Genomic DNA, 26,456 nt, shown 5'->3' with positions numbered 1-26,456 from the left:
AATCCCATTATAATCAATGGGCTAGGCTAAATAACACGCTGTAATTAATTCAGTTCAATGTTTATATCAGTCCAGTTTAGCAGCACCATCAACTTCAAATTCCAAAACGATCATACCACATAAACTGAACATTAGAAGATTTAGTTTCAGGACTGTCACATTGGACTGCATTCGTTTTTACTCGTGTACCTAATGTTTTGGCAAGTGAGTATGTATTCTATAAGTACTCCTAACAACTCTGAAAGGTAACATTTGACAAAAGGAGTACTTCAATTCAGTAATTCTGTTCTTTTGACCGTATTGCTGACAGTGCTTTACTCTTACATTGTTGTATTTACACTTTAAAGAGACAAGTTCTGAACATGCACCATCCAAGAATATTGACCTAAACTAATTATTGAGTGTAGGGGCTTTTAAGGAAAGGATCTGAATATTAGGTTAGATATCAGGACGTGACCGATATCTGTATTAGAATTAAATGTCAGTAAATGGGAGTAAGATAGAGTAAATGTCATGAGAGCACATTAACCAGTGTAAGCCTCCCATTAGAAATGTTTATTTATTAAGTCACATCGATATGGAATGGCACAGCATCTTCACTTAGTCCTAAGGGACTCACATGAAATGTTAAAAGTCATCAAAGCTGCTCCATATATACAAATAATTAAAATTAAATACAGTAGCTTGTGAAAAGTAAAATAATCATTATAAATACAAAATGTACAAACTATTTTCCCCATTTATATTCCCTATTATTGTTCTTCAATGTACAGGTTGAGGTTTCACTAGTGTTAATCAGTCGTGTGTTAATCCCCGTTCCCTCCCCCCAGCTGTGTTCTCACGTCTTGATAAGACCCTCAAGAAAGTCCTTTTCCACCATCTCCTCGATGTTCTGTCGAGCTCGACTCCAAAAGACCTTTTGGCTCTCCAGTTTGTGGCCCTCCTTGTGGCTGGGGAAAGAGCCGTCGGCGGGGTTGTGGGTGAAGGCGGGACCTGAGCGGCTGCTGGCCTTGCTGTTGAACACCTGGCTGAGCAGGTTGAAGAAGGGAAGCAGCTGCTCCATGCTGCGGATAACGTAGAGGGTCAGCATGAGGTGGCCAGGCTCCCAGGACAGGGTTCGGGTGGAGCAGTCCTCCTCTGGGTTTTTCTATGGGAAGAGGTAAACAAATAATATTTCACTCAAGTAGAAAATGTATTTGACAGGAATGCAAACGAAATGACGAGTTCATTTAATGAACATTTTTCTTAACATACCCTTTGTAAGAGGCAGTCATTTGTTTTCATCAATATGTAACAGTAAGAGGATCAGATACCTTTGCTCGTTTCCTCAGCAGCTTGACTAGCCGGACAACGTAGGGCTTAAACTCTCTCTGATGAGTCCCCTGACGTCTCACTTCCAACCCTGAATCGTCTGAAGCCTCTGGAATGAAGGCCCAGCGGTACCTGCAATGAGCCAGACCTCACTCAGAAACCTCTTTCATTTATTTTAAGAGTCACCAAAGCTTAAAAGAGTGATATTGTATAAATACACCATTCACATTTCCATTTATATGCACTTTGTAAGCACACATACTGAGATAAATAAAAACTCATCTTAAAATAGTTACAGATAATCCCTTTGTAGCCGTGTATCTCAAATAATGACACACAGGCACACATTTACGCCCCTATCAAAATATTACCATCATTACCATTCTCTGATCCATCCTATCACATGCAAAGCCTACCGTGACCCAAGTTTGTCTGTACTCACATCTGGAACTGAGGCAGGCTCTCGGGAGGCAGGGCCAAGGCCAGATCCAGGAGCTTGCAGGCAGAGAGATAGAGGTTGAGCCAGCGCTGGCTGTTGTAGGAGGTGGAGAAGCCGTTCCCTCCAGAATACGTGGTCTCCAATCCAGCCACAGACGGCCCTGACGTCCTAGACATCAGCAGGGAGGATAAATCATTAAAGAAAGACAAGAGAGAGTTGTATATGCTGTTCATTTACTGCTACAATGAAGTTTGTGATATCAAAGGTTACTATACCTGGATATGTCCTCATCTGCTGTTAGCTCCTGCTCCATCAGTAGAAACACCTGAACCTACAGGGAAACACACGTAGAGTAGTTGTAGCGAATGCAGTACAAGCTAAAAGAAACAGATGAAGGCAACGTAAGGAAGAGAAAGAGAGTTTGTGGAGCGTCTAGAGCTCACCAGCTCAGTGATCATGGTGGGCCACAGTGAGGTGAGGTGTTGAGGTGACATGCGCAGCAGCAGCACTCTGAAGAACAGGAACACCTGAGCATGAAGGATGGGCACCTGAGGCAGACGCAGGCTCTCCACCAGACGCTCTAAACACACACATACAGTATAAACACCTGCTTGATCAACAGAGCCTCCATTAGTCTTGTCAACATCTAAGCTAGGTTTCATTTGTATGCTCGTGCTAAACGGTCTCCCAAATACAAAGGTGTTGACTAAAGGCCAGTTCATGGTTTCCACGTCTTTATAAGTGCCACATTATCACGGTACATGTTGTCCTGTCAAATAAACAGGTGATTATTGTATTGAGCACAGAGGGCTCCTGTGGATGTCTCTGAAACACTGTGTGACTGTGTACACTTTCTAGCGACAAGATGTTTGTAGAAAAGTACAGCAGCTTATTACAGACAAGGCTTTAGCACCGTTTCAGTGATTAATATTCCTGTGGTGTCCCAGACAGAAAGGAATAGCCTGGAGCCAGAGTTTACCTTCTAACTGAAACAGTGGCTACGGGATTACTCTGCATCATTCTGAACAATTTCGCTAGAGGAGATTAATGCCATCTGTGTGTACGTGTACTAGTTTAATGATGAATTATAAAGGTGTTGATAAAAGTTATTCTCACGCAACCTTACCTGAAAACAGGATTCAGTTTGTAAAACTCTGGCAGATGTGTGTGTGAGTGTTTACCTTGTATGTCTGGCAGGTATTTCTGGTACTGGTCGACTTCGCTGCTGTAGATGGTAAAGGCGAGGCGTTTCAGCAGCATGGCCCTCTGTTCCAGCTCAGCATCTCTGTTGGTGAACAGACTCAGAGAGCTGCTCTGTGCTACGGCCACCCGGGCTAAAGGGAAACACATAGGCTCGTTATTCATCTACCTGCCACAGTCTTTTACCTTGTAATAGATAAATCACATTAGTAGTTGGGTGTGTTGTCTGTAAATCAACAATGATTAAAAGATAATGCTGGATGAAGGTTTAAATCTGGGTGAGATTAGATACGGAGCAGTGAAAAAGTACTCCGGAGTAATGATCTGGTAAATGGTACCCACTGGTAACATATCCACACCAATTCATAAATGAAACTCCACTCAGGAAACATAAAGCTTACTCATGAGGTCTCTGAATGTGGTCTTATCGTGAGTCATCAGGTGGTCAATGATCGCTCTCCAGCTACAAAATGAGAAAAGTGATATTAGAAAATTATTCTGTAAGTATAAAAAGACACACACAGCCGTCCTTTATCTGGGAACAACACCTTATTTACACTTTAAAACATATCTCTGATGTCCGTGAAGTTCCTTTACAACAGGGCAGACTGCTAAAACAGTCTGTTGATAATCTGACAAGAAACACAGTCTTGCCACCAACAAAATCGTTATGGCAGAAATCTGGTCTGGGGTCGCTCTGTTGGGAACTCATAAGATCTGCTGGGCAAGTCCAATAGTTTGGGTGGGCTTTATGCGGTGATGGACAGAAGAGTAACAGGGACATAGTCGCACAACATCATCTGAGAGCCATGGAGTTGAATTTGTTTAGAACAAGATGTCTCTAACTGGTTGTAGGTCTATTCTGAGTATTTTTCTCTCTGTATCGGTTGAAACTTGCCCAGTAATGAAATCCGAATGACGTGTGAACCTAGTATATACAGTCAATGGTGTGAACAGACTAATATTCCAATAAGAACTGAGTTTGGCTACACCAGGCTAAACACATGTGCGTCTCTCAAACAAATCATGAGCGGTTGTAAGACCAGCCTCAGGCATAACCAGGTCCTCAAGAGTCTGGCAGCAGCTCTTGAAAGCAAGAGGAGTATGACCAACTCCTTGCCCCTGAGAGCATCCAATCCCATCAAGGCACCAACATTTATCCAATAGGGACAGGAAAAGTCCAAATATCCTCCTACCAAGCCACACACTGGACAGCTGTCCAGGGCCCGTGACTGGAAGATTCTAGTGGATATGGGCCAACAACTAATTTGTACACCCGATATTGCATCCAGCACCCTTAGGCCAGACCTGGTACTCTGGTCCCCTTCACTGAAGGATGTCTACATCGTAGAGCTCACAGTCCCGTGGGAGAATTCAGTTGAAGAAGCCAATGAGCGTAACAAACTGTGCTACACAGAACTAGCAGCATCTGCTCCCACCACTGACCTTTTGGAGAAAAGTTGTGTTTCTACTTTCAGTTCTGAAACTGGCTGAGTGTTAGAATCTCAACGTCACCATGTGGTAAATACTTTTTATCTCATTCGTGTCTCAGTTATAGCTAGAAAAGTGACCTTCCACACACGGTTTCCTCCATTACTCACTGGCTGACGCAGGAGGAGTCCATCTGGAAAAAGGTGTGGTCCATGAAGAGGTCAAAGGCCTCCTTCTTCCAGGCACGGCGGGTGTACTGGTACCCACTTAGACTGCTTAATAGTTGGATACAAGCCCGGTAGCTGGGGGCGTTGTGAGCACTACCAGGGCAAACGGGAAACAGTACACAAGCGTATGATCAGCTGCAAATCATTTTCATTTAGTAGCCTTTCTAAATTCAAAAAATGTCGGCTTCTTTATTTACTTGACATTTTTATAGAAGAAATAAATACAAAGAGGCTCATCCAGACCTGTGGTTGCGGAGGTAGGGCACTACATAGTGCATGATATTAACCAGCAGCGGGATGACCTTCTCCTTCTCGTCGCTGTAGAACACCATGTCCAACAGATGGGCCAGGACCTGACAAATAAAACCAGTATTCATTGGGTCAGACGACATTGTGGATTCAGTAAACGAAGCAACATTGATTGATGTCCTTCTGAAATAAAACAGAAATTAATCTTGAAATATTAGCCTACTATGATTCTTCGGCTGAAACAATATATGGGACAATACTCCAGCATCAACCTACAGTCTGACAAACTGCACTGCAACATATACCGCTATACTGCCTTGAACGAAACCATTAATCTAAAAGCTGCAACCTCAGTGCAACACAGGTAACATCTGCATAATTAGCTCCACAGTGAGATAAAAACAGCCAAGATGGAAGGCGGCGGCCAGTGATTTCAATTGTCCACTCCCTCCAGAGCCCAGTAATAACAGATGGATTTATCGCTTCACTGATAATGACTGAAGAGGTGGCGAGGTGGTCGTAAATCAGCTCTGAAGAGCTCAGCTGGAGTGTGTTAGTGTTCTGTGGGGTTGTGTTTGGAAGCAACAAGGCTAAACATTGTTGGTACATGTAAGTGAGAGCAGCTTGAGACATAATGAAGATGAACAATGGACAATAACTATTTGTTTTACCTCAGCCAGCAGGGTGAGAGCGTGAACGCTGTACACTGATGGAGTGAAGCTGGAGGCCTCCATCACTGTGAGCATTAAATCTACAAAACACACAAACGTAACGTTAGCAGCGGCTACATAGCAGGTTATAATACAGGCATGCTGAAGCACCAAAATCCATTCAGATATCACAGGCTTCTTAAAGCCGCTTGAACATGAGAACAGAAGGGTGTAAGTGCTCCGCTTGACCTTAGTTACAACTAGATTTAGTGTCTAGTTGGATTACATTAATCCCTGACAATGCAACTAGATTTGACTTTTAAAGCGTAAATACAGGCTTCTGTCAGCTCCCAAAGCTTTAATGTCTTTCACTTTTATGAGCCAGAAAACTCTTTATCTTTAAAGACAAACATAGAGTAATAATATGTGCCATGCAGAAATACACATATGAAATCATTCATGCTAGGTGCAGAGGCTAAAATCAGTGATCATGACAAGTAAATCAAACAAGTGCATGTATAAAAATATCCAGTAACACAGCTATTAGCCTGAAATGTTTTTTCAGTGCAATGACTATACTGAAGCAGTGAGCGTTTGTAAGTGGCACACCTTCTACATCAGCTTCCAGGTTGGTTCCATCCACAACTATCTGAGGAGAAGGCTTCACCTCCAGGTTTCTCCTCAGCCATGTGGTTTGCTCCAAAGACGATCCTGCAATTGTTCCTATGGCCTCCACCACTTTATGGGTCACATCCTGAATATGCAGATTATACTAATTCAGACAGATATCTTACCGGATATCTTATGTTCAATGTGATTATTTTACTGTGTTCACTTTATTGTCCTGTACGACTGTAGAGCTTGAATTTAAGGCAAAATGTCAACTTGTCACTGAGATGATATATTTAATAACTGATTGAAAAGAAAATACATAATCTAAGTTAACTACCTGCAGCTCTCGTTGGTCCTTCTTACTCTCCAGGTTCGGGTTCTTCAGAATAAACTCATTCAGAACTCTAGAACAAAGAAAAACAAATGAAGAACCACCTTAAATAATGTGAAAAATAAGAATCTGTACCTTAAACCCACCATAAACTGACAAATTCATGTATGATTTAAAAAAATTTTGTGAGGATAAACAGACCCTTGTATGACAATGAGAAAGAGAGAAGGAAGAGAAACCAACCCCAGTATGAGAAACTGTCCCGGGGCAGGAAGGCCTAACGGTACAGAGTCCTTCAGCAGCGCCAGCAGAGATGGCCAGCTATCAACTAAACTGGACACAGGGATCCTAGGACAAAAACCGAGTATAACCATGAATACAAAAAGGTTTTGATAGTTTTAACACAAATGAGAACAATAATACTAAGCAATAACAGCATTCAGTCATCCTTTCCAAGCATTAAAAGAATCTACAGTGGCCCATAAAAACATAAAAAACACCAAAGGCCCTCTCTTGCCATTGTTTGGTTTATTTGCTCTGTGCTACCAGTGCTGATACATTACATTTCTGCAAGTAGATCTCCCAAAATCCTTCACATTAGACCTTCCCATAGTAATAGCCACGTAGTCTAAATATATACTGATGCTGGGTAGCAGTGTCCTCACCTCTGGACGTAGGCATAGAAGAACTGGAGCATGCAGACCTCCAAAGAAAGGTGCTTCTGGAGAACAGTGAAACAATTATATTAATGTAAAGAAAGACTGGACAGACAAAGTCTTGTAGGAAAAAAATAGTAAAAAAATAGTACTCAAAAATACACTGCTGGGCATTAATGCAAAATTAACACGATATTCATTAGTGTGTTTTAGTTCTAGCATTTCTTCAGCTCTTCATCATCTTATGCTGAGGAGAAATATTTAAAAACCAAACAGTTAAAAACCAACCTTGTCTTTCGCAATGGCTGGCGGCTGTTTGAGGACCTCTTTGACCGTCTGTATAACAGTCTCAGTGCGCATGGCGCTCACCGAACGGACCAGCTCAACCAGCAGCAGCTGCTCCTCACTGGCTACAGGAATCACCTGAAAGATAATCTTTATGAATACTGAACTCCTAGCGACAGAGTGACGAGCTAATGCACTGCTATCATGATGCACTTTTAATACATTTTACTACACTGTGATGTTTAGTACTACAAACCAAAAATAAATATTGTCCCGATGCCTGCATTGGCAACGAGACAATAACAGGTAAAGACAACCTCTGAAGAGTGTTTTTACCTTATTTCTGACTGGAGTCTTGACCTGTTTCCTCTCATTCCAAACGTAGGCTATGGCTGCCATAAAATGAGCACCATGGTTCATAGAGATTGGACCCAGTAGCTCCAGGATCTGCTGACGGAGGTTCTGTGGGTCCGACGTAAACAGGAAGTTAGATTAGAAATAAACAAGTGATAAATAACCATGCACTTTAAAACTTTAATTCACACCAATCTTTGGAGTGTGTTGTGTTAGCGCAACTGTGTGCAAGGAGTAAATCAAAGGCTTTAATATTCTAAATCTTCTGAGAAGACATTTCATTTTCACATTCATCACATTAAAGTGAAGTTCTAGGCACGCTGCCTGTTTCAAGTACGCAGATAGAAAAAAGTTGGCAATAGCAAATTAGGTGGGGGGTTATTTGGTCTTATTATATTATTCTTTCATCAGGGACGCAGGCTCCGTAATGAATACAAATTATGTTCGGTGCAGGATAAAACTCACAACATTATCTCAGTGAAAATTACATTTCCAACCCCGCTCCAGGAAAAAAAAATCATATACTGTCTGGATAGGGCTAATAATTTTAGTAGAAAACTAGAGAGCTTGAAAAAGATTCTGTTCATGTCCAGTTGAGCTCTAGGACAGAATTCCATGTTAAAGAGTGCGATGCACAGTCCAGATTCATGCAGTCTTTGGTGCCGACTGCTGCCATTTTTGGAAACAATGTGAGGGATTCTAACATGCCTCACTTTTACCTAGGATAGGTAGGGCTAACCTGCTCTAGACCTGTCAACAGCTCATTTACCAACCATTGTGTACACAGAGTCTGCCAATAATATAGAGCAATAGACACTTTTGTAAAGGAGTCGAATCAGTCGATAATCAAGTAATCTGAACATGCTCTGTTGTATAGGCTCTTGGTCTAGACCTGGACTGTGTGTCTGTGGTGCTGCATAACAATTTTCAGGTTATGTCTTTAAAACAAACTGAATTTCTTTTAGTTTTTAGATTTTTAGTGACAAAAAGAAAAGAAATAAACCACCACAAATATTCAAACTAAATCAGTTTAATTATTTGAGCAGCATTACTAAGTGGAAACACTGGTTAAATTTGATTGACATGAATACATAACTGCCTTATGTACCTTAGTTGAGCCCAGGTTGATGTTGGAAGTGGAGGCAGCAGAGGCAGCAGCGGGCCGGTCAGAGTTGTCGGCCTGGTGGAGGACGCTCCACAGCAGGGTGACTGAAGACATGATGGTGTGGAGGATGGACAGGATTCCTGAACGAGCCTCAGCCAGGTGCTTCTGATCAACGCTGACTTGTAACTGAACAGAAGAATATATTCTTGATTATATACCCGCAGTACTAGTATACTAGGAGGTATTGTGCAGAGAAGCTGAAAATAACCAAACGTCTTTTTCTAACGTATCAGATAAAGGCACAACGTACAACCAAAGAGCCCTACTTTCAAAAGCATTTAAACAAGTGCATGTAAAGGGCAGTAAATGTTTACTTTGGCATGAACATCCACTCTCTGCTGCAATAATTTGGTGCATGATGCCCTCACCTGGTGGTACTGGGAAGTGGGATCCAGCAGACAGTAATGGATGATGGCTGTCACTCCCTCTAGCACAGTCAAAATCAGGTCAGGAGGTATGCAGAGAGCCATCCACTGGGGTCTAGGAGATGGAGGGAGAACACATATTTTTAGAGTATTTTTCAACACAAGAATTCTGATTTTGCACATTACACACGCCTGGGACATCAGAAGAAAGAATGCACAAGTGTTAAGCTGTTAAACTCATGGTCAAGAGCGCCACCTGGTGGCCATGCCATGTCATTTTATTGCATTATATTTCAGGTATGTTATGTAGTTGATAAGATCCATTTAGGTATTAATACCTGGTGTCAGTCATCCCAATTTCATAGCGGTACTGCTGGAGGAGATTATCCAGGTTCCTGCACAGCTGCAGAGTGACAGAGGCCACCACCCTCCTCAACACTCTCCCCATGTAAGGCAGGGTGGTCGTGATGAGTCCTATCCACTGGGGGTGCATCTTACACGCGTGGTGCTGATGCAGGGCCCTGATCACTGCACACAGGAACATACCCTGTGCTGTGATAGGCTGTCCGTGGAGGTACTGCAATGACGTCATTGGCTGCTGAGGGTTGACGTGCTCCACTTCTGCACCCAGGATCTCAAACCCTGCTCCAGTGCTGCCTCCGGTCCCTCCACCTCCTGCTCCTCCTCCCACGGGTCCTCCTTCTCCTCCTTCGTCAGCTGGCACCAGGACTCTGTGCTCGAGCACAACTAGACTCTGCAGCAGTCTGAGCAACTGAGACTGAACGGCGCTACAGCTGTCTATCTGGTCCTCTGACAGGTTGATAACGCTGTCCTCTGAGAGTCCTTCCTCCACTGTGGCCACATTGACCCCTGCCACCCGCTGCTCGTGCCATTTCTGGGCGCTGAATATTGAGGAGAGGAGACAGTGGAGAACCACCTTCTGAACTTTGCACTTCGAGAGAACATCGCTGATGAAACTTGCAAAACCCTTAGCTGAGCCACCTGTGACTTTGGCTAGCTCAGTAAAAAGGAGGGTAAGGACTTCCACACTGGTAAGCTGCATAGCCCGGTTCCCTGCCAAGTCTTGAGGCCCTGCTGACACATGTGAAGAGTAATAACTTCTGAGGAAATAGAGACAGAGCGAGATGATGATCTCTAGGTACATGGCGCTGCGGAATGAATGCGAGTGCGAGTCCTGGGGGATTGGGCAGTAGAAGTCTTTGCCCATGACAGAGATCCTGTGGCGGGCTAGGAGGTTTTGGAGCAGAGACAGCTGTGGAGTGTAGGTGTTGTTGATGCTGGTGGTGGAGATAGCACTTACAAACCCTGAGGGAGTGGCTCTTAGCATTGCTGCAATGGCTGACAGGGCGTGGAGGGCCCGGGAGGAGTCGTACAGTTGGAGGTAGAGCAGGACGTGCTGGTAGAGGGGATGGATGTTAAAACGGGGCGGGGAAGACGATGATCTGCGTCCTGTAACACTGACACCCCCGACGGTCGACCCGGAACCCCCAACGGGTGAGCCAATGTCACTCTCAATCTCTGATACCTCACCTTCCCCACAGCTGTACCAGTTCTCCAGATCCAGACTGTCCCCAAAGAAAATACTGGGTGGACGTAGTTTGTCGGCTTGAATTGCAGCCTTTCTCTGCCTCTCCTCTTGTTTCCTTTTAGCCTTCTTGGTCTTGGGCTTTGCCCCTGGGGATTTGTCTGCCAGCCTCTCCATGATCTTCCCTTTAAGGCTGAGCTGGTTGCTGCTATGGCTACGTTTGTGGGCCTGAGAGTCGTCCACCTGCAAGTTGTGGTCCGGGGTGGCTGGATCGGAGCTGTCTGGCAAAGTGACGATGGAAGGTGATGAACTGTGGCGAGTGATGCTGTCTTTGTGCTGCTCATCTGCTGACATGTCAGCCGGGGTGACAGAGAAGAACTCCAGTGTGCCTCCGGCTAACATCTCTGGCAGAGTCTGGTGGTTAGAACTGGGAGGAAGGTCAGAGTCCAGACGAGGGCCAGCGGAGATATCGGAGGAAGTGCTGTCAGTGTCAGGCCAGTTTTCAGGTGGAGATGAGACCTCGAGTGATCCCTCATCTACTAAATTCAGAACTCTGTCGACGAGCTCTTTTATAACACAGGACACAACTTCCTCTACAGAGTCATCAGATGTGTCATCTGAGAAACCAGGCTGCCGGTCTGAGCCGTTTACAGTGCTGTTGACCCCCTCCGTTTCCTCAAAGCTGCAATTTTCCACCGTAGATGAATGGGAACCACTGGACTCTGAGCTCTGGGGCTCCCCCTGTTGGTCAGCAGGCTGATATGCGCCGGCTAGTTGCAAGTTCTCACTGCTCAGGCTCAGAATGGACAGGCTGTCACTCAAAGGGTTGACAGTCAGACAGAACGGCTCCATTTCACCCACTGCTAGGCCTCGGAGCTCCCCTTGTCCAACTCTTTCACCTTGGATCAGACTGTAGTCTAATGAATACAAGAGAAGAGGAAAGAATTATCACATAACGTGCCAAACTATGTTCGTATCGTAAAGTGTACTAGTTGTGGCTAACAAAACTGAAAACTATAAATGCCACTGCTCACTGTCTGAGAAGCCAGAGTCTCTGGTGTAGATGGGTTCCGATGGCTCCTGTTCGGACGGGTCAGGGAAGACCTGGGCCCAGTGGCGCTGTGCTTGCACCCTCTGAATAGAGACTCGATGGGTCTTGGGGTGAAGCAGAAGGAGGAGAAGAGGTTCGAGGACACGCGCAATGTCATGTCTTTGGAGGACCTGATTCAGCCAAGCCCGACCAACTGCACTGGTACATGGGTCCCAATAACTGAGGCTATCCAGCATGATGAAAAGAGATCTGGAGGACAACGTGAGGAGAAGGGAGGAGAGGACAATATAGCAGATAAAGGAAAAAATTAAAAAGATGCAAGATGCAAACATCTTCAGTGATGTCATCACCACCTCCATGTGGTTGTAAAGCACTTTGGAAACCTTGTGTTTGTTTAAATTGTGCTATATATATATATAAATATATATAAAGTGGATTGGATTGGATTGGATGTGCTCAGCAGATTTAAAACCTACCGGTCAAACGTGCGAGTAAAAGGAGAAGACTTGGTGATGTTCAGATCACGTGTTAAATGCCACAGCACAGAGAACTTTACATGCGCCTCCAGATGAATTCTCTGAAAGAAAAAGGAACAGTATTTGGAGAATTAGTGCGTGTTAGCAAAGAAAAAAACTGTGTGTGCTTTTGGCTCGTGTCCACTATGCAGACCTTGTCCCTGTGCATGAGTTGCTGGCTGATGACGTCCTCACAGATGCTGGAGGAAGGAACCAGGTTGTGAAGCTGGTAGAAGAGCTCCACGCTGCGCTGATGGTGCTGAGGTGTCCTTTCACTCAGTTGGTCCCACAAGATCAAAGCCACGCTCTGAGCAAAACAGTAAAGATTAAACTCGGTCAAAACTGTCAAAATAAGTCCAATAATATTTCAGTGTAGCCTAAAATGAGATCTCTACCTTGAAGAAGTCCGTCTTGTCAGCAATGTATTTTAGGATTCCCTGAGTAAGTGGTGGCCTGATGACTACAGCCACTCGACCCTGGCTGGGGCTCATGTGCTGGGCAGACTCAGAGCTGCCACCGGATGCCACGCTCTCAGCGGTCACCATGGCAACGGACTGGGCAAGTCCCACTAGGTCCATGAGCAGGGAGATGGCCACACCCTGCAGGCTGAAGTCGCACGCCAGGCAACAGGCATCCATCAGTGTCTGCAGCCACGCTGGCAGCCGAGCCAGCTCACCGTCTGTGTGGATTCAGAAGCAAAACAAAGTACATCTGTATTGTCTTACATGTGCACATACGTGTCCACTCCTCTTATCTCCAAGTACTCAAATGTTATCCCAGTTACTGTAAGCACTTAGCAGAAGGAGAGAGTCTTTTGCCACTTACCAGACTGCTCTTCATGTGTGGGTGAGGACTTGAGGTTGCCCTCTGCGATGTAGACAGGGAAACTGGAGCATTCTAAGAAGAGCTGACAGGCAGCAGTGAAAGCAGCAACACACTCCCTCTGGACTACCCCAGATTCTGTGCATGACTCCATGTGATCACCCTCAGAAACTATCAGCCCTGCGTGCACGACCTCGCCTCTTTGACCCTGAGCCTTGTCTAAATGCCCTGGGACAATGTACAAGGTGATGAGGCGAGAGAGGAACTGCTGGAAGTGCTCCAGGCAGCATTGCATGACTGGTTTGTCCAAAGGCTTGGTCTGGCCAGGGCCCGAGGAGCGACGGCCTGTTTTGAGTGCAGGGTGTGGATGAGGGGCTCGCTCGGTCTCCTCGGGGCCATCTTCCTGGTACTGGACGAAGTCCGTGAAGCCGCTTTCAGAAGAACGGCTGCTGGGAGGATTTTCCCCTTCTTCAAATACTTCCCCATTCCCAGGTAACTCCAGAGTAGAGGTGAGAGACTATAAAGCAAAGTGGAGAAAAAGCAAAGGAGGGAAAAAATTATGAGTGTCACTGCAAATACAGCACAAACATTTTATTCATTCAAATTCTGTTAAACTAGAGTAAACAACATGAGCTAATACATGAAATACAAACACAAAACATCAATATTAATAACATGTAACTGTACACCAGTGTGGCATCCTGCCACAGACAGACTGACAGATGTAAGTTCTTATATTTCTTTATCACAGACATCCCCTGAGGGATCGCTGGGATACATTTTGATCGGGGCAGGACACACATTCTGGTGACTGGACTCAGATGGCATGTTGGCTAGAACGTGTCCCTCAGGGTGGGGGAGGGGGCATTATAGTATTCAGTGGATGTACGCAGGATGTTTTCCACTCTGATGGGCACACCCCGGAGGCATCTCAGGCCAGTTACTCTTCTGCCTCCTCAGAGGAAAGAAAGGCAATCTGGGCTCAGCTGTTGAGTAACCATCTTCCGTCTTTCTACTGTCCCTCACGGGTCTATCTCGGTCCATTCTGCCCATATCCATCTCTGGGCAGGGGACTGACTGAACTTTTAATCATGCCTCACTGATATCTTTCACTTAACCGACCAGGTCGTTGGACAGGGACCAGGAGGACCAGGACAGCCAAACGAAGCATTCGTTCCGAACAAGTCTTCAAATGCCTTGTGTCGAGGGAGTGTGGGACGGCTGGGCCACCCAGCCAACTGTAGTAGAGGCCACGAGGCACCAAGAGGCCCTGTTCAGGGACCAGGACACACCATCAGAGCCTAAACTGATGGGTTTTTGGGCAATGACTTGTTGGGGAAGTGGGTCACACTATGATTTGATCTGGCTATGGCAGCAGCAGGGCCGGTGTTGTTTTTTAAAAAAATATTATAAAGGATCAGAGACAGAAATATCAGATGGAAATGTTTTTTTAGAGTCAGGGGGTGACAGAGGAGGAAGTGGCGACCCCTGGTGGCAGTATAATTATTTAAGCGTCAGGAAAATGTCATATTAAAACCAACACTTCACAATTAATAACAGCTTTTTTGCCTCACCCGCTTGTCCTCCGTGTCTTTGCTTTTGTCCTTTTCCGACTTTGACGAGCTTCCAGTGGAGTTGGAGAGACCCTGAGCCTGGGGGCCCGAGGGCAGGGCCAGAGGGGACACGAGAGGAGGCTGCACTTTGCTGAGGATCTTGGAGCACAGACGAAGGCAGTGGGTGAGCTCCCCGAGGCCCAGAGCTTGCAGGTGACAGGTCAGAGCTGCCACCATCCGCAACAGCAGCTGAGGGAGATGCTCTGTCTGGATCTCTATGTACGTCTCCTAAATGTTGAAAAAACATGGAAGTGAGTCGAGGAAAGTAGGACGACAGGGTATTTAAGAGGTTGTTAACTCAATATGATGTTATTAAGGCGGGTAGCTAAGGCTCCAACATACTGTGTTCAATATCACGCAGTTAGCTTGATTTAGTGTTAAAAGCCCTATTCGCACCAGGCTACTTTCACCTGGGGTCCTCTAGTAATTTGTAGTAATTTGCAAGGCCGTCTGTGATCTTAATCACAGAGTAAGGAATTAGCTATGTCCTTACTCTGAAAATTACCTACCCTATTTCTCGTAACAAAGAGGATACAAGCTTGGACAGCTGTTAGGGTGCAAAGTTGAAATGTCGCCGACCCATTAACAGAAAAAAGCAAGCTCAAAACCATCAGATGACCGAAGCCGCATAGGATGAAATGGATGACATGGATGGCAGAAGATATTGATGTGTTGGATTTTATTTAGTGGTGCAATAACGTGTTCCTGGGATCAATAGTCTCATCACATAATGTTTTATGGTTATTAATTTGTATTTGCAAAGTAACTAAAGATGCCAAAAGGTGTAGAGGTATTATATTAACTCTGACATGTAGTGGAGGGAAGCAGAACATAACCATGGATAGTGAAATTTGAGTAAAACACAGAGTTTGCTTATCCCGTGCGAACGCGCCACAAGAAACACAGACATGGGGTGAAATTTCCAAATCACATGACGTCCCCAGGTAAAACTAATCCTGTGCAAATAGGGCGAAATACATATTCAAATCTAGATTTAACATCTTGTCTCATCTTCTTCTGGATGTCAAAGGGAATGCATGAATAACACAATTGTCTTTTTATACAGTACCTATTTCATACATATAATCAATTTGAATTTCCATGTCACAATTTTTAGAGGAGTTTCTGACGGTCTAACCACAGCACTGACCAGGAAGTGATAACATTTTACACAAAGCTATAGTGAGCAGCTATAAAAAGAAAAGACAAACAATGTCAATATTTAAAAAGCCTAAGGTGCTACGTGATGCCATTTATCCGAAAAACACTGGTCACATTCTCCGTTTTGTTTGTGTATGCTAAGGCTTCTTATCTAATTTAAGCGTGAACATGTTTTTCAGAGAAGTCTGGGTAATTCTATCAAACTCAATTGCACCTCTCTCGTTTAAAATATTGGGCCTGTGGATCTGTATGGATTATAAAGTACTCAACAAGCAAAATGCATTTTTATGGAACAAAACAAACAAACAAAAAAAAAAAAATCTAAAATAACCTCCAAATGATAAAACAGGCACTAAAACGTGGAGTAAAGTAAAATAGTCACATTTCTTACAAATATGTGAGCACTGCAGTAGCATATGACTGCATGCATGCTAAACAGAAAAAGCACATACACACTGGGCAGAGATTTCATTTTCACAAGATCCACACCAGACAGCCAGGGTAAGTTTTCATCACATGTGATGACTGTTATAATCCCTCTGGATCTCATGGCATTAAAATATGACGACAAGTCAGTCATTCTGCAATGGTTACTTAAAAGCAGGGAAGGAACAAAGGCGGCTCGAGGGATGTTGGCAGGACGTTGCAGAAATGTTATCGTAGCCTCAGTGAAGCAAAGTGAGGTGAAAAAAGCAGGAAAGAGCAGTACTTTACCTGGCAGATTACCCTCATGCTTCTAGTAGGCTTCAAGGAGAAAGAGCAAATAGTTTGAACAGACAGGAGCAAGCAGAGCACAGGCCACACAGCACTTTGTTTGCAAAGACACACACACACACTCACCCCAAAACAAACACACACAGGTGTACGCACATCGCTCACTACACGCTCTCACCAGCATTCAAACGGGGTAATAAAAGAGAGGGATTTCCAAACTGTTCAGATTGGAAATACAGTTTAGACAAGCACATTTCTAAGATGCAAACAATACTTTTGGCAGGGAACATAAAGGCTTTTTGAAACAGTGTAGGGATTGCACATGTATAACGCACAGAACAGACGGAGGAACACACACACACATACACACACCCTGATGGTGGCTGTAACATCCAAAGATTGGACTCAGAAATGGACGTGAATGACAAATTTGAGTGCGCAGATGCCAAATTGGGAAAGTTTGTGAAGGATACTTGTTGGAAAATAAGAAAAAGAAAATGGTTTTGAGAAGGAGGTGTGTGAGCCAAGAGGGTGTGAGATTGAGATTCAAAGCCCAAGCAGGGGGGGCGAAGGACTGCAGGAGAAGGAAGAGAAATCATGTGGTACAGATACAAGATACAGAGAAAACAGAAACCTGATGAGGAACAGAAATAACACATGAACGTATATTAAGAAAGGATGTACAGAGTACATCGAAGAGTACAGAGTGGGGATGTCACAAGAACTGATGCCAAAATGAAACAACTCAAAGAATTCATGCTAAGAGAGTTTCTGTTTGTAATTTTAAAATACTTTAGTCCAAATATATACATATACATCCTGTGAGGTCACTACTCATAACATGAGCTAGGCGGGGCTGCTCATTTATGAAGTGGTGACATCCATAGTACAGCAATAGAAAAAGACAGGAAAGGGAAAAGGTGACGGAGTAAATAATGGAGTAAAAGAAAAGACAGCAAGAGAATAAAAGAAAGAGAAAATGGTAAACACATACAGTATGTGAGAGAAAGACAGAAAGAAAGACAGAAAGAAAGACAGAAAGAAAGAAAGAAAGAAAGAAAGACAGACAGAAAGAAAGAAAGACTCACCAAGGAAACAATATCCAGGAGAAAATCAACCAGCTGGCAGAACTCCACCAAAGAGAACTCAGGGGGATCTGAGCTCCCAGCATGCCGTGCTGCACGTGTGCTGCTATTCAGTGTCCTCCTGCAACAAAAATATACTGATCAAATATTTCATTTTAAATCTTTCCAAAAACACAAAATTAGCTTCATTTCTCTTCAGACTTACAACTTAACTGTGTATTCTTATGACACTAGCCAACTGTGGTGACTTGACTTCATGTGCACACATTTATCTCAGCATACTGACCTGCAGCACTCCTCAAACCAGCGAGCGATGTAGTCCCACATGTAGTATGGCTCAAAGGAGTTGAAGAGCAGATTGGCTGTTTTAATCAGTTCGGCTGTCTTCTTGTTCTCTCGTAGTTTACTAAGAAAAAAGACAAAATTGCCATCACGCTATCCATGTTTCTCCACAAACGTACAGTGTGCCAGTGCCAGCATGAGTGTTTTGCACATAAGAAATTAATGATCTGAGCAATAAAGTGCCAGAGAGAATAATGTGGAAATTTCATTCAACTTTCTGTTTCCAGTACTTTAAGTAGTACACTTGCCAAATGTATTATTATCATACAGGCCTCAGCTCTTCTGCTTGCTTTGTGAACATAAGAAAATATATCAGGAAGAGGACTACCAAGAGGGCACTGGTTTATCCCACTGACAAAATTGCTTTGAGTCAATCTACATTCTCTTAAAAATGCCACTATCTTGCCGTTACAAGCCCGACCTCATTTACTTGCAACCACGGCTTTTATTGTGGCTTTGCTTGTATTCTGTCAGAGTGAGTTATGTATTTCATGTCTGTGATTTTCACATGTTTGCTTCTGCTATGTATTTTCAGTTAGTATCTAATTGAGTCCATATTTCTATTAATTTGAACATAATGTTTAGTATCTGACAATGTAGAATAATGCAGTGTTTTTATAATGCTTATGAAGGGCCACTACGGCGTCAGTTTTATCTTATAAGCAGTGTTAATGAGGGTGCACTGTCCTGCTAAATTAGAGTAATAAATAAATGGGGCACACAAGTCTTGAGTAGTGGACTGGGACTGACCTGCTGAGGTGCGTATGATCTTTACTGAATGGACTCTGGTTTTGGAGGTCCAACTCTGTCCTGCACTGTGTGTGAAGAGTCCGAAACACCTCGATCAGAACATCCTCCAGGATGGCTGGCCCTGCAAAGACGAGTAGAGGATGTGAGACATGTATATAAATGTACAGAGGATGAATAAACATCTGTCTATGCTACAGACTGCTTGTATGACACATATTGCTTTTACAGCACTAACTACATTATTGCTGTCGACATGCTGACAAACTTGTTACCTAGCTCTGGTTTGTCGAGCAGGCTGATCAGGATGCGAAATGGCTTAAGGTCATGCATGAGAATGCTCTCCTCTTCTCCGCCTCGGGCCTTGCCCTGCAAGATCCCCACCATTGCCTGACAACACAAAGAGACACACAGACACACACCTCCATTACAGTAAAGATCAGAAAAGAACTCCAGAGACACTTTTGACGCAGTACAAAGGGACATTACTTTGGTTCTGATTTTGTTTTTGGTGTATATAATATTTGGCACAACCAATTCATATCTCCACTGATGCCTTCCTCTTTTTTTTTTGTGTGTGTGTGTTTCATGCTTCGTCTGCCACATAATTGAAGCATGGAACAGACGGTCCCTGTAGTACCAAACCCTCTCCCTATGGATGAAGCTCCAATAACTATCTCCGAGCAGATGGCAAAAAAAGGGAAGAGAAACAAACAAACAAACAAAAAATACTTTCAAAAGCAGAACTTCCGCTCCTGGCCGCTCGCTGAGCCCGGTGTTCCAACCTCTGGAGCTGTTTAGAGCGTGACAGGGCACATTACACAAGAACTAAAGACGGTCTTCAAAGCACATGCTGCTGGGAATAGGAGCAGGATGTACAGTATACACAAACCCCAGAGAGGAGGTGTGGGAGAAGGCTTAAAAGGGATGGATAAAATGTGTAGCGGACAAAAAAGACAAAGATCTGCCAAGTTTTGGACGAACCTCAACCAACACTTCCCCAACATGTATAAATGTCCAATCTCAAGAGAAATCATTTGGGGATTGTTTCTGGTACATTTTCACACATAAAAAAATCTACATTTTCACATGTGACCTAAATATGGAATTAGCTTGAAACCTCACCTGGACCAGCATGTCCTTAGAGAAGGTGTTGAAGTAGTGGCTGGCGTGCTCCTCCGGGTTGCTCTGTCGAGTGCTGCGGGGTCCTATTATCACCCCGTTGTTGTCAAAGCCTTTAAAAGAACAAACAAACACACAGTCTGAAACATCTACTATGTTCAAGCACAAGGAGAGAAGCAAAGCACTTATCTAGAGAGGCACAAACTGAGATTGATAAGCTATCTGTGAATCATGTTCCTACTTTGTACACCCTTATGGGATGTTGTCAGCATTACTAAGTGGCTACTTCACAAGATTAGATTGGATGAGTCAATCTTCAATATCACTAAATATTTTAGTCCAGCACACATTCAAACCACAAGATAATACAGTAATAACACATTCAGTAAAAAAAAAACTGGACATATTATAACATAACAATGATAATAAGATGCTTTTTGTTAAAGCTTAGTACATTCAGAGCCCATCTTTTAGCCATGCTGATACTTACCAGTGTGTTCGACCACAGTGAGTTGCAAACAAGAAAAAAGTGAATTAAGACAACGACCAAAGCAGATACAAGGTGACAGTGAGTTGCTCAAAGGAACGGCACAGATGGAAAACAGCAACAAAGCACACACGTCTATCTCAGAACAAAGTGTTTGCAAAGGTTTGATTCTCAGGTTTCTATAACTTAATACTAAAGTGGTGAAAGACAGCAGGTTAACAAATGAGTAAAACATCCAATTGGCAACAGCCTTGCACTTCCCCAAATGCTTATTCTTTTGCAATCCCTTGTAAGAAAGTTTGGAAAGTACCTCTCTGATACCAACACTCTTCTAACTACATGATGAGTAGGAACTCCAATACATCACAGTGTCAGTATTGTGTCTGTGTGTGTATTTCGCACCCAGCAGCCAGGCGTAGAGTCTGCGGTTCAGGGACATGTCTCTCCTCAAAACCACATGCAAAGCTGCTGACAGGATCCGGATCATGTCAGGGCGGGTTGCCTGAACACAACACAACAGACCAGAACATTTGTGACTGTGTTTCACACAAATACATTCTACGAACACATCAACCACAGAGATGCAGAGCGATTATGAGAACTGCACATGTCAGATTGGAGCCGTGTTCCTCCCGCACTGACAGGTACAGGAATGTTTTGAGGTGAAGGATTTAACAAGCAGCCACTCTGAGTCATCAAACTGGCATCCCCAAGAGGCCTCGTTATGGTCACACGCATGCAAATACACAGAAAGACACCTACACACTTGAATCAACAACAATTGATAATAAAATACCTATATCAGATATTTTGGTATACATACATCCTTATCATAGCCGATAACACACATGCATAGAGTTTCACACATTCCTCAAACACAAGGTTTGCTCTACCTGGCTCATATGGAAGGGGAAGCAGAAAAGGATCAGGTCCAGTGTGCTCCTCTGCACCAAAACACTGGAGTCCTGGACTGAGGTACTTACTGCCTCCACCTGGTAAGAACAGAAATGTATTATTATTGTATATAAAACATTACACTAACACATTCACACCAATCCAGGTAAATTTGTGCAGGTAGTCGATCTGAATGGATCAGCAAACTTCACCCAAACAGGATTTAAGATTTGTCAAACACCTTATCACATTATTGGCTAAATAATCCTTCATCTGAAGAGGTGTTGAGCTGAATGCATTGTTCAGATTGTTCTCAGTAAGAGATTTATAGTATACTTCTATGGAGTGGGTGTGTGGTTTATTTATTTTGACAACTGATTCATCTTGCAGTGGCCTGCACCTCTGCACCTCCACTCTGCACACAGCTCCTTCTTTTTTCTCCATAAAGTAAGACACAGTGCATGCAGTGTGTTTTATAATACCGCATCCTCCCTAATAATGTCAGGAGCTGATCTTTAATTTCTAACTGAAGGGCAGGCAATGCTGCGGTGGAGTGTTTTCTGTCATGTACCATGAGTTCAATGTCACTGCCCATGACATAGAGCTGGTCCTCCATGGACAGCTTGCGGTTGAGGTGCAGCAGTACAAAGGATACCCCAGGGAGACGCACAGCGGGGCTGGTCAGGATGCTGCCCCACAAGGCACTGTAGAAGGCCGACTGCTCCACAGCTGCAGCTACCTTCTCCAATAAGGTGTTGGTTCTATGGGAAACAGACAGACAGGACATCTTGACCAGCCTTATCAAGTACACACTGCCATTTACTTGCAACCGCAGTGACAAGCGAAAAGAAGTAAAACTGTTTGTTTAAAGCAGCATCTTTTATCAGCATGTCAGCATATCCCAAGGAGAAGGTAGTTTACAAGAGATAAACCTAGACTGAGGGTGAAAGGGACACACTCACACAGTTTAAAGAAGCCTCTATTCAGTTATGTTTGGAAAATGTAGGTTTCCTAGAAATAAACTGCATTTTTTTGATCTAGCTAGCTCCCTGTTAATGAGCTACGAACACAGCAGCAATAGGCATGTGTAGTAGAATTAGTACCATGGCTATGACATGTGTGCTTGATAATATTAATTTAGTTAAATTAAGGCATTTTTAATACAAGAGAAACTGTGTACTATGAAGAAGTCCCATAATGCAGTCTTTTCCTCCCCTACACAAATTAAATCAACTAGACTTAACTGACCGAAAAGCACAGAAATACACAGAGGTCAGAAAAACAGCTTCCCATGTCAATAAATTAGATCAGAGGAACTCATGAAAGCATTACTGATCATCAGAAGAACAGAGTTGGGTTGAGTAGACAACACAGAGACAGAAGTCTCAGGGTGTCTTCACTACGAAATATATTCATGTTGCAGTGACTCATATATCTCATGTATCATTCATAGAATATGCAGTTAATTCCTTTCCACATTATGCAATAAGATACTTTCTCCTAATGGCCCATCCTTCTGGTCACACATTATCATCACTCCAACTGTTTCCATTCCTATTCTTCTTACCGGTCATAGTACTCAGAACCCTCCTCCAGACCCGGCAGGACGCCAGTCAGAAGCCCCTGCAGGCCTGGTTTCAGGGTCTTGCCCAGGGGCAGGTAGTAGGTCTCATAGAGCCCCAGCAGCACAGGCTTGACAGACATAGCAGCATTGGAGAGTAAAGGGAAGAGCCCAGAGCTGTAGTGATGAAAAAAGACATGGCTGATGTTAAGATCTGATACCGGCTTACTTAGTTGGCCCTTACACCTGGTAGTGCAGTATTACCTGTAAAGAAAAAGGTCTTTGGCCAGCCTCTTGGGTCCAATGATCTTGAAGATGATCTCGTAAGTCTCCAAAGCTTTACGGTGGACCCCGCTGGGCAGGGCAGGGTGGAGGCACTGGGCCAGCCGTTTGCCTATTGTCAGCTTCTTGGGCACCACTTGGTATTTTGCATTGTTCTGCAAAACCTAAGAGAAAAAGGTTAATAAGTGACATACAGACATAGAGTGTGACAAGTGGAATGTTTGTCAGGAGGTGATTTCCCATTGGTAAATCTGTGGCATGTGTTCTGGTATGTTTTCATACATAATATTAACTTAGACAAATGTTAGCCAAGCTAACAGACTCCTACCTTGTTGAGTTTTCCCAGTGCAGAGATGAGGTCTGCCCACTCACTGGAGTACTCAAAGTTCTTGAGGGCTTTGTCCACTGCTGCCACATAGTTCCTGTACTTGGAGTCACTCAGCAGCTCCACTTCCTCTGCATTCATTCTTCTGGGTGGTTATTACGCTAATGTACGACACCAGCCACACATATGTGCATCACACCTGCAACAAAATAAACAGGCTGGGATGAAATAAAAGAGATTAAAAATACAGATATCAGGAGCTGAAACCCTCGGTGGATCTGCAGCCGTTTTAACAGAGTCAGACGTATAAATCAGCAGGGGCAAAGTCTGAAAAGAGCAGCCATTTTTATTGCGTTTGGGAATTACACACACAATGACCTCTGCGAAGTTTGGAGAAGAAGGGGAGTCATCCACTTGACCACTATGCAGCGGCTGCCACAATGCAATCTTTGAGGAAAGCATTTATTGTAAAGGAATGGCATTTCACAAGACAGATTTCTGCAGCTGGTGACCAGGAGAGGAATGAGTCTGTCTGGTACTTCACATCACAAGGCAGTGAAATAAATTACAGCCTCACCATAAAATGGGCTCTTGTTGACGGCACATGCGGCTGTGTTGTGTTGTTCAGTCCACACAGTTGACAAGAAGCTATGTCAGCTCTGCTCCCTGGACTGCACAGCATTATCCAGGCTGATAAAGACCATTAAACCCATAAAAACCAGTGTGACTGCCTACGTTTCCTTACATTTTACATGGTATTTTAGATATAGTTTTAGCATATTGGTACATGCAACATAACCTTTAATGAGCTGGTGCTAGACTTAATACCCTAGTAATAGTTATCATTTATTATCTCTACCATAGTAGCAACTACTATTTCAACATAAAAGGTGACTTTCGCATGCTGCTGCACCGCAAAGACTGACAGAAAAACTAAAAACAGAAAAGCATGGGATAAACTATACAGATTTATACGGCCTCAACAGTAATTTTTTAGGACAATATTAAAATCTGGGCATTTGAGATTCTGCTAACAATACACAGACTGTTTTATTGTTTAGAAACACATATTCGGATGTGGACTGGCCCAGACATTTTGCAGAAGGAAAATAAACTTGCAAGATCCTTGCTGTGAACAAACACTTAACAGCCACTCTATTTCCAAATTACTTCAAATGTCCTGCCATATGCTGATCGATGTGCAGTATATACACCGCTGGCAATAACGCGGCAAAAAGTCAATATCGGCACACATTAACAGGCCGGACCACTTTTTCAGTCAAGCTTCGAAACAAACATTGAAATCTTCTGCTTGACATTATGTTTGTTTTTGTCAACACAGCCTTCTCTTGCTTAGAGTTTACAGAATATACTGTAAAATGCTCAATCAAGTTTACATATACACTAATTTGACATGTCATTAGGCACGCTAGAGAAACAGTCCTGCACTAAATCATTACGGTATTCGACATTTGTTTAAAATAACTTAGAGAGTGGTTGATTCAACTGTGTCTTGTAGGACAATTGAACCGAGTTGTGTTGTTACAGACACATGTTTCTGTAATGTGGACAACCCCATTTTAATCAGTTTGCTAGGCTAAATAACATAAACATGTTAGCGTTTACATTCAGTTTGGTTTACCATCACCACAAACTGCATCCGGCAAAATGATCGAACAGTTGAATTACCACCTTTCTGACAGCGTTTCAACATAAACTAAACATTAGAAGATTTAGTGCAGGACTGTTACACTGAAATGGATTTGTTTTCACTAATGGACTCTAAAGCGATTGTGTGAGTAGTGAGTTTCACCCACAGACTTTCTGTCAGACAGAGAAGGGCGCCGCTAACACGATTAAATGGGACTCAGTATCACGGTGCTCCAGGAAACAGTGTCAGAGAGCAATGGTGCACAATGCAGTCATCACTAATTGATGTCATTAATCACACCTGTGCTTCTCCTGCCGTCAAGCCAACATATCTGCCGTAAAAAACAAAAACGAGTGAAACTCAAAGAAGTCTCCAGGGATGTTTATCCAAAACTTGCCAGGTAGACACTTCAAATAGACTGAGGCGAAATACAGGTACAAGAATAACGTGTTGCGCTGTCACATCTGGCAGTTCTGCTGGGAGCAACACAGACTTTAAGCAATACTGTCAACAACACAGAAAAGGTGGAGCAGATTCACCCCTGTCTCCTGTACTACAGCTGCGCACTTACAGTATGTTATGGCTTTGTGCTGGAAACCACGTTATTAAAATCACACATAAACACATCTGTGTATGAGGTATGCCCCCAAAATAGCGATACTGGTCACTCCTTACTGTTGTTACTGTTTATGAGACAACTGTTACAGTAATATACCAGCTAGCAGCTACCTTGTCACAAGCTAGGTGAGGTGATTTCAGCTAACGCAGGTTACACGACACGTTTTTAACATTGAATATCAACATGTTTTTGAATAAAACAACAAGCTTACCGTTGTGGGACATAGAAAAGCAGCTGTCATTCAACCATGTATTCGGCTCGACGAGTCAAAACGGCTGACAACGTCAATGTAACGACTAGCAAGCTGGCTAATGTTAGTAGCAGGTTGTTTAATTGATGGGCCCGGCTCTGATGTCACCGGTGCGTACAAATCGGTTCCCCTTACAGGATGGCTTCGGAAGCAAATACAAGGTAATTTATACTCTACATATTCTTATATCTTTTAGTAATGCCCCGCTGTGAGTAAATAAACAGCGGCGAGCGCATCAGTAGTTCCCTCCCAGCGCCAGTGATACAAAGCGACTCGATTGACAGTTCCCAGACTGCACTGCAGAGTAGGCGAACGTCCTCCTGGACTTCCGCATGGACGTCTTCCGCTTCTGCGCCCTGTGAAGTCAACCGCCGTTACGCCAAAGACTCTCGGA

At 43.6% G+C, this 26,456-nt stretch overlaps 1 protein-coding gene across 1 annotated transcript; it reads right to left on the bottom strand.

The window, feature by feature from the left end:
• Positions 1 to 360: 360 nt before the first annotated feature.
• Positions 361 to 26,388, bottom strand: dop1a (DOP1 leucine zipper like protein A). The gene is made up of 37 exons (XM_084556635.1): positions 26,024 to 26,388; positions 23,546 to 23,741; positions 23,200 to 23,381; positions 22,942 to 23,112; positions 21,946 to 22,135; positions 21,374 to 21,472; positions 20,883 to 20,982; positions 19,997 to 20,106; positions 19,147 to 19,261; positions 18,875 to 18,995; positions 18,069 to 18,188; positions 17,786 to 17,903; positions 14,784 to 15,050; positions 13,213 to 13,726; positions 12,783 to 13,066; positions 12,542 to 12,694; positions 12,349 to 12,449; positions 11,856 to 12,121; positions 9,614 to 11,738; positions 9,279 to 9,390; positions 8,854 to 9,036; positions 7,728 to 7,853; positions 7,395 to 7,529; positions 7,116 to 7,171; positions 6,694 to 6,798; positions 6,457 to 6,523; positions 6,117 to 6,261; positions 5,529 to 5,608; positions 4,852 to 4,961; positions 4,552 to 4,701; positions 3,352 to 3,413; positions 2,932 to 3,084; positions 2,194 to 2,330; positions 2,026 to 2,081; positions 1,754 to 1,918; positions 1,314 to 1,443; positions 361 to 1,147 (listed from the first exon to the last, which is right to left on the bottom strand). Exons 2-37 carry the CDS (start codon positions 23,681 to 23,683, stop codon positions 839 to 841), a joined length of 7,455 nt encoding a protein of 2,484 aa, XP_084412761.1. The 5' UTR covers positions 23,684 to 23,741; positions 26,024 to 26,388; the 3' UTR covers positions 361 to 838.
• Positions 26,389 to 26,456: the final 68 nt, after the last annotated feature.

Source organism: Chelon labrosus, assembly GCF_963514085.1.
Source record: "Chelon labrosus genome assembly, chromosome: 12".
In the NCBI taxonomy this organism is placed as follows: domain Eukaryota; kingdom Metazoa; phylum Chordata; class Actinopteri; order Mugiliformes; family Mugilidae; genus Chelon; species Chelon labrosus.
The sequence above is the reverse complement of the archived record's forward strand: the minus strand, read 5'-3'. Positions and strand labels throughout refer to the sequence as shown.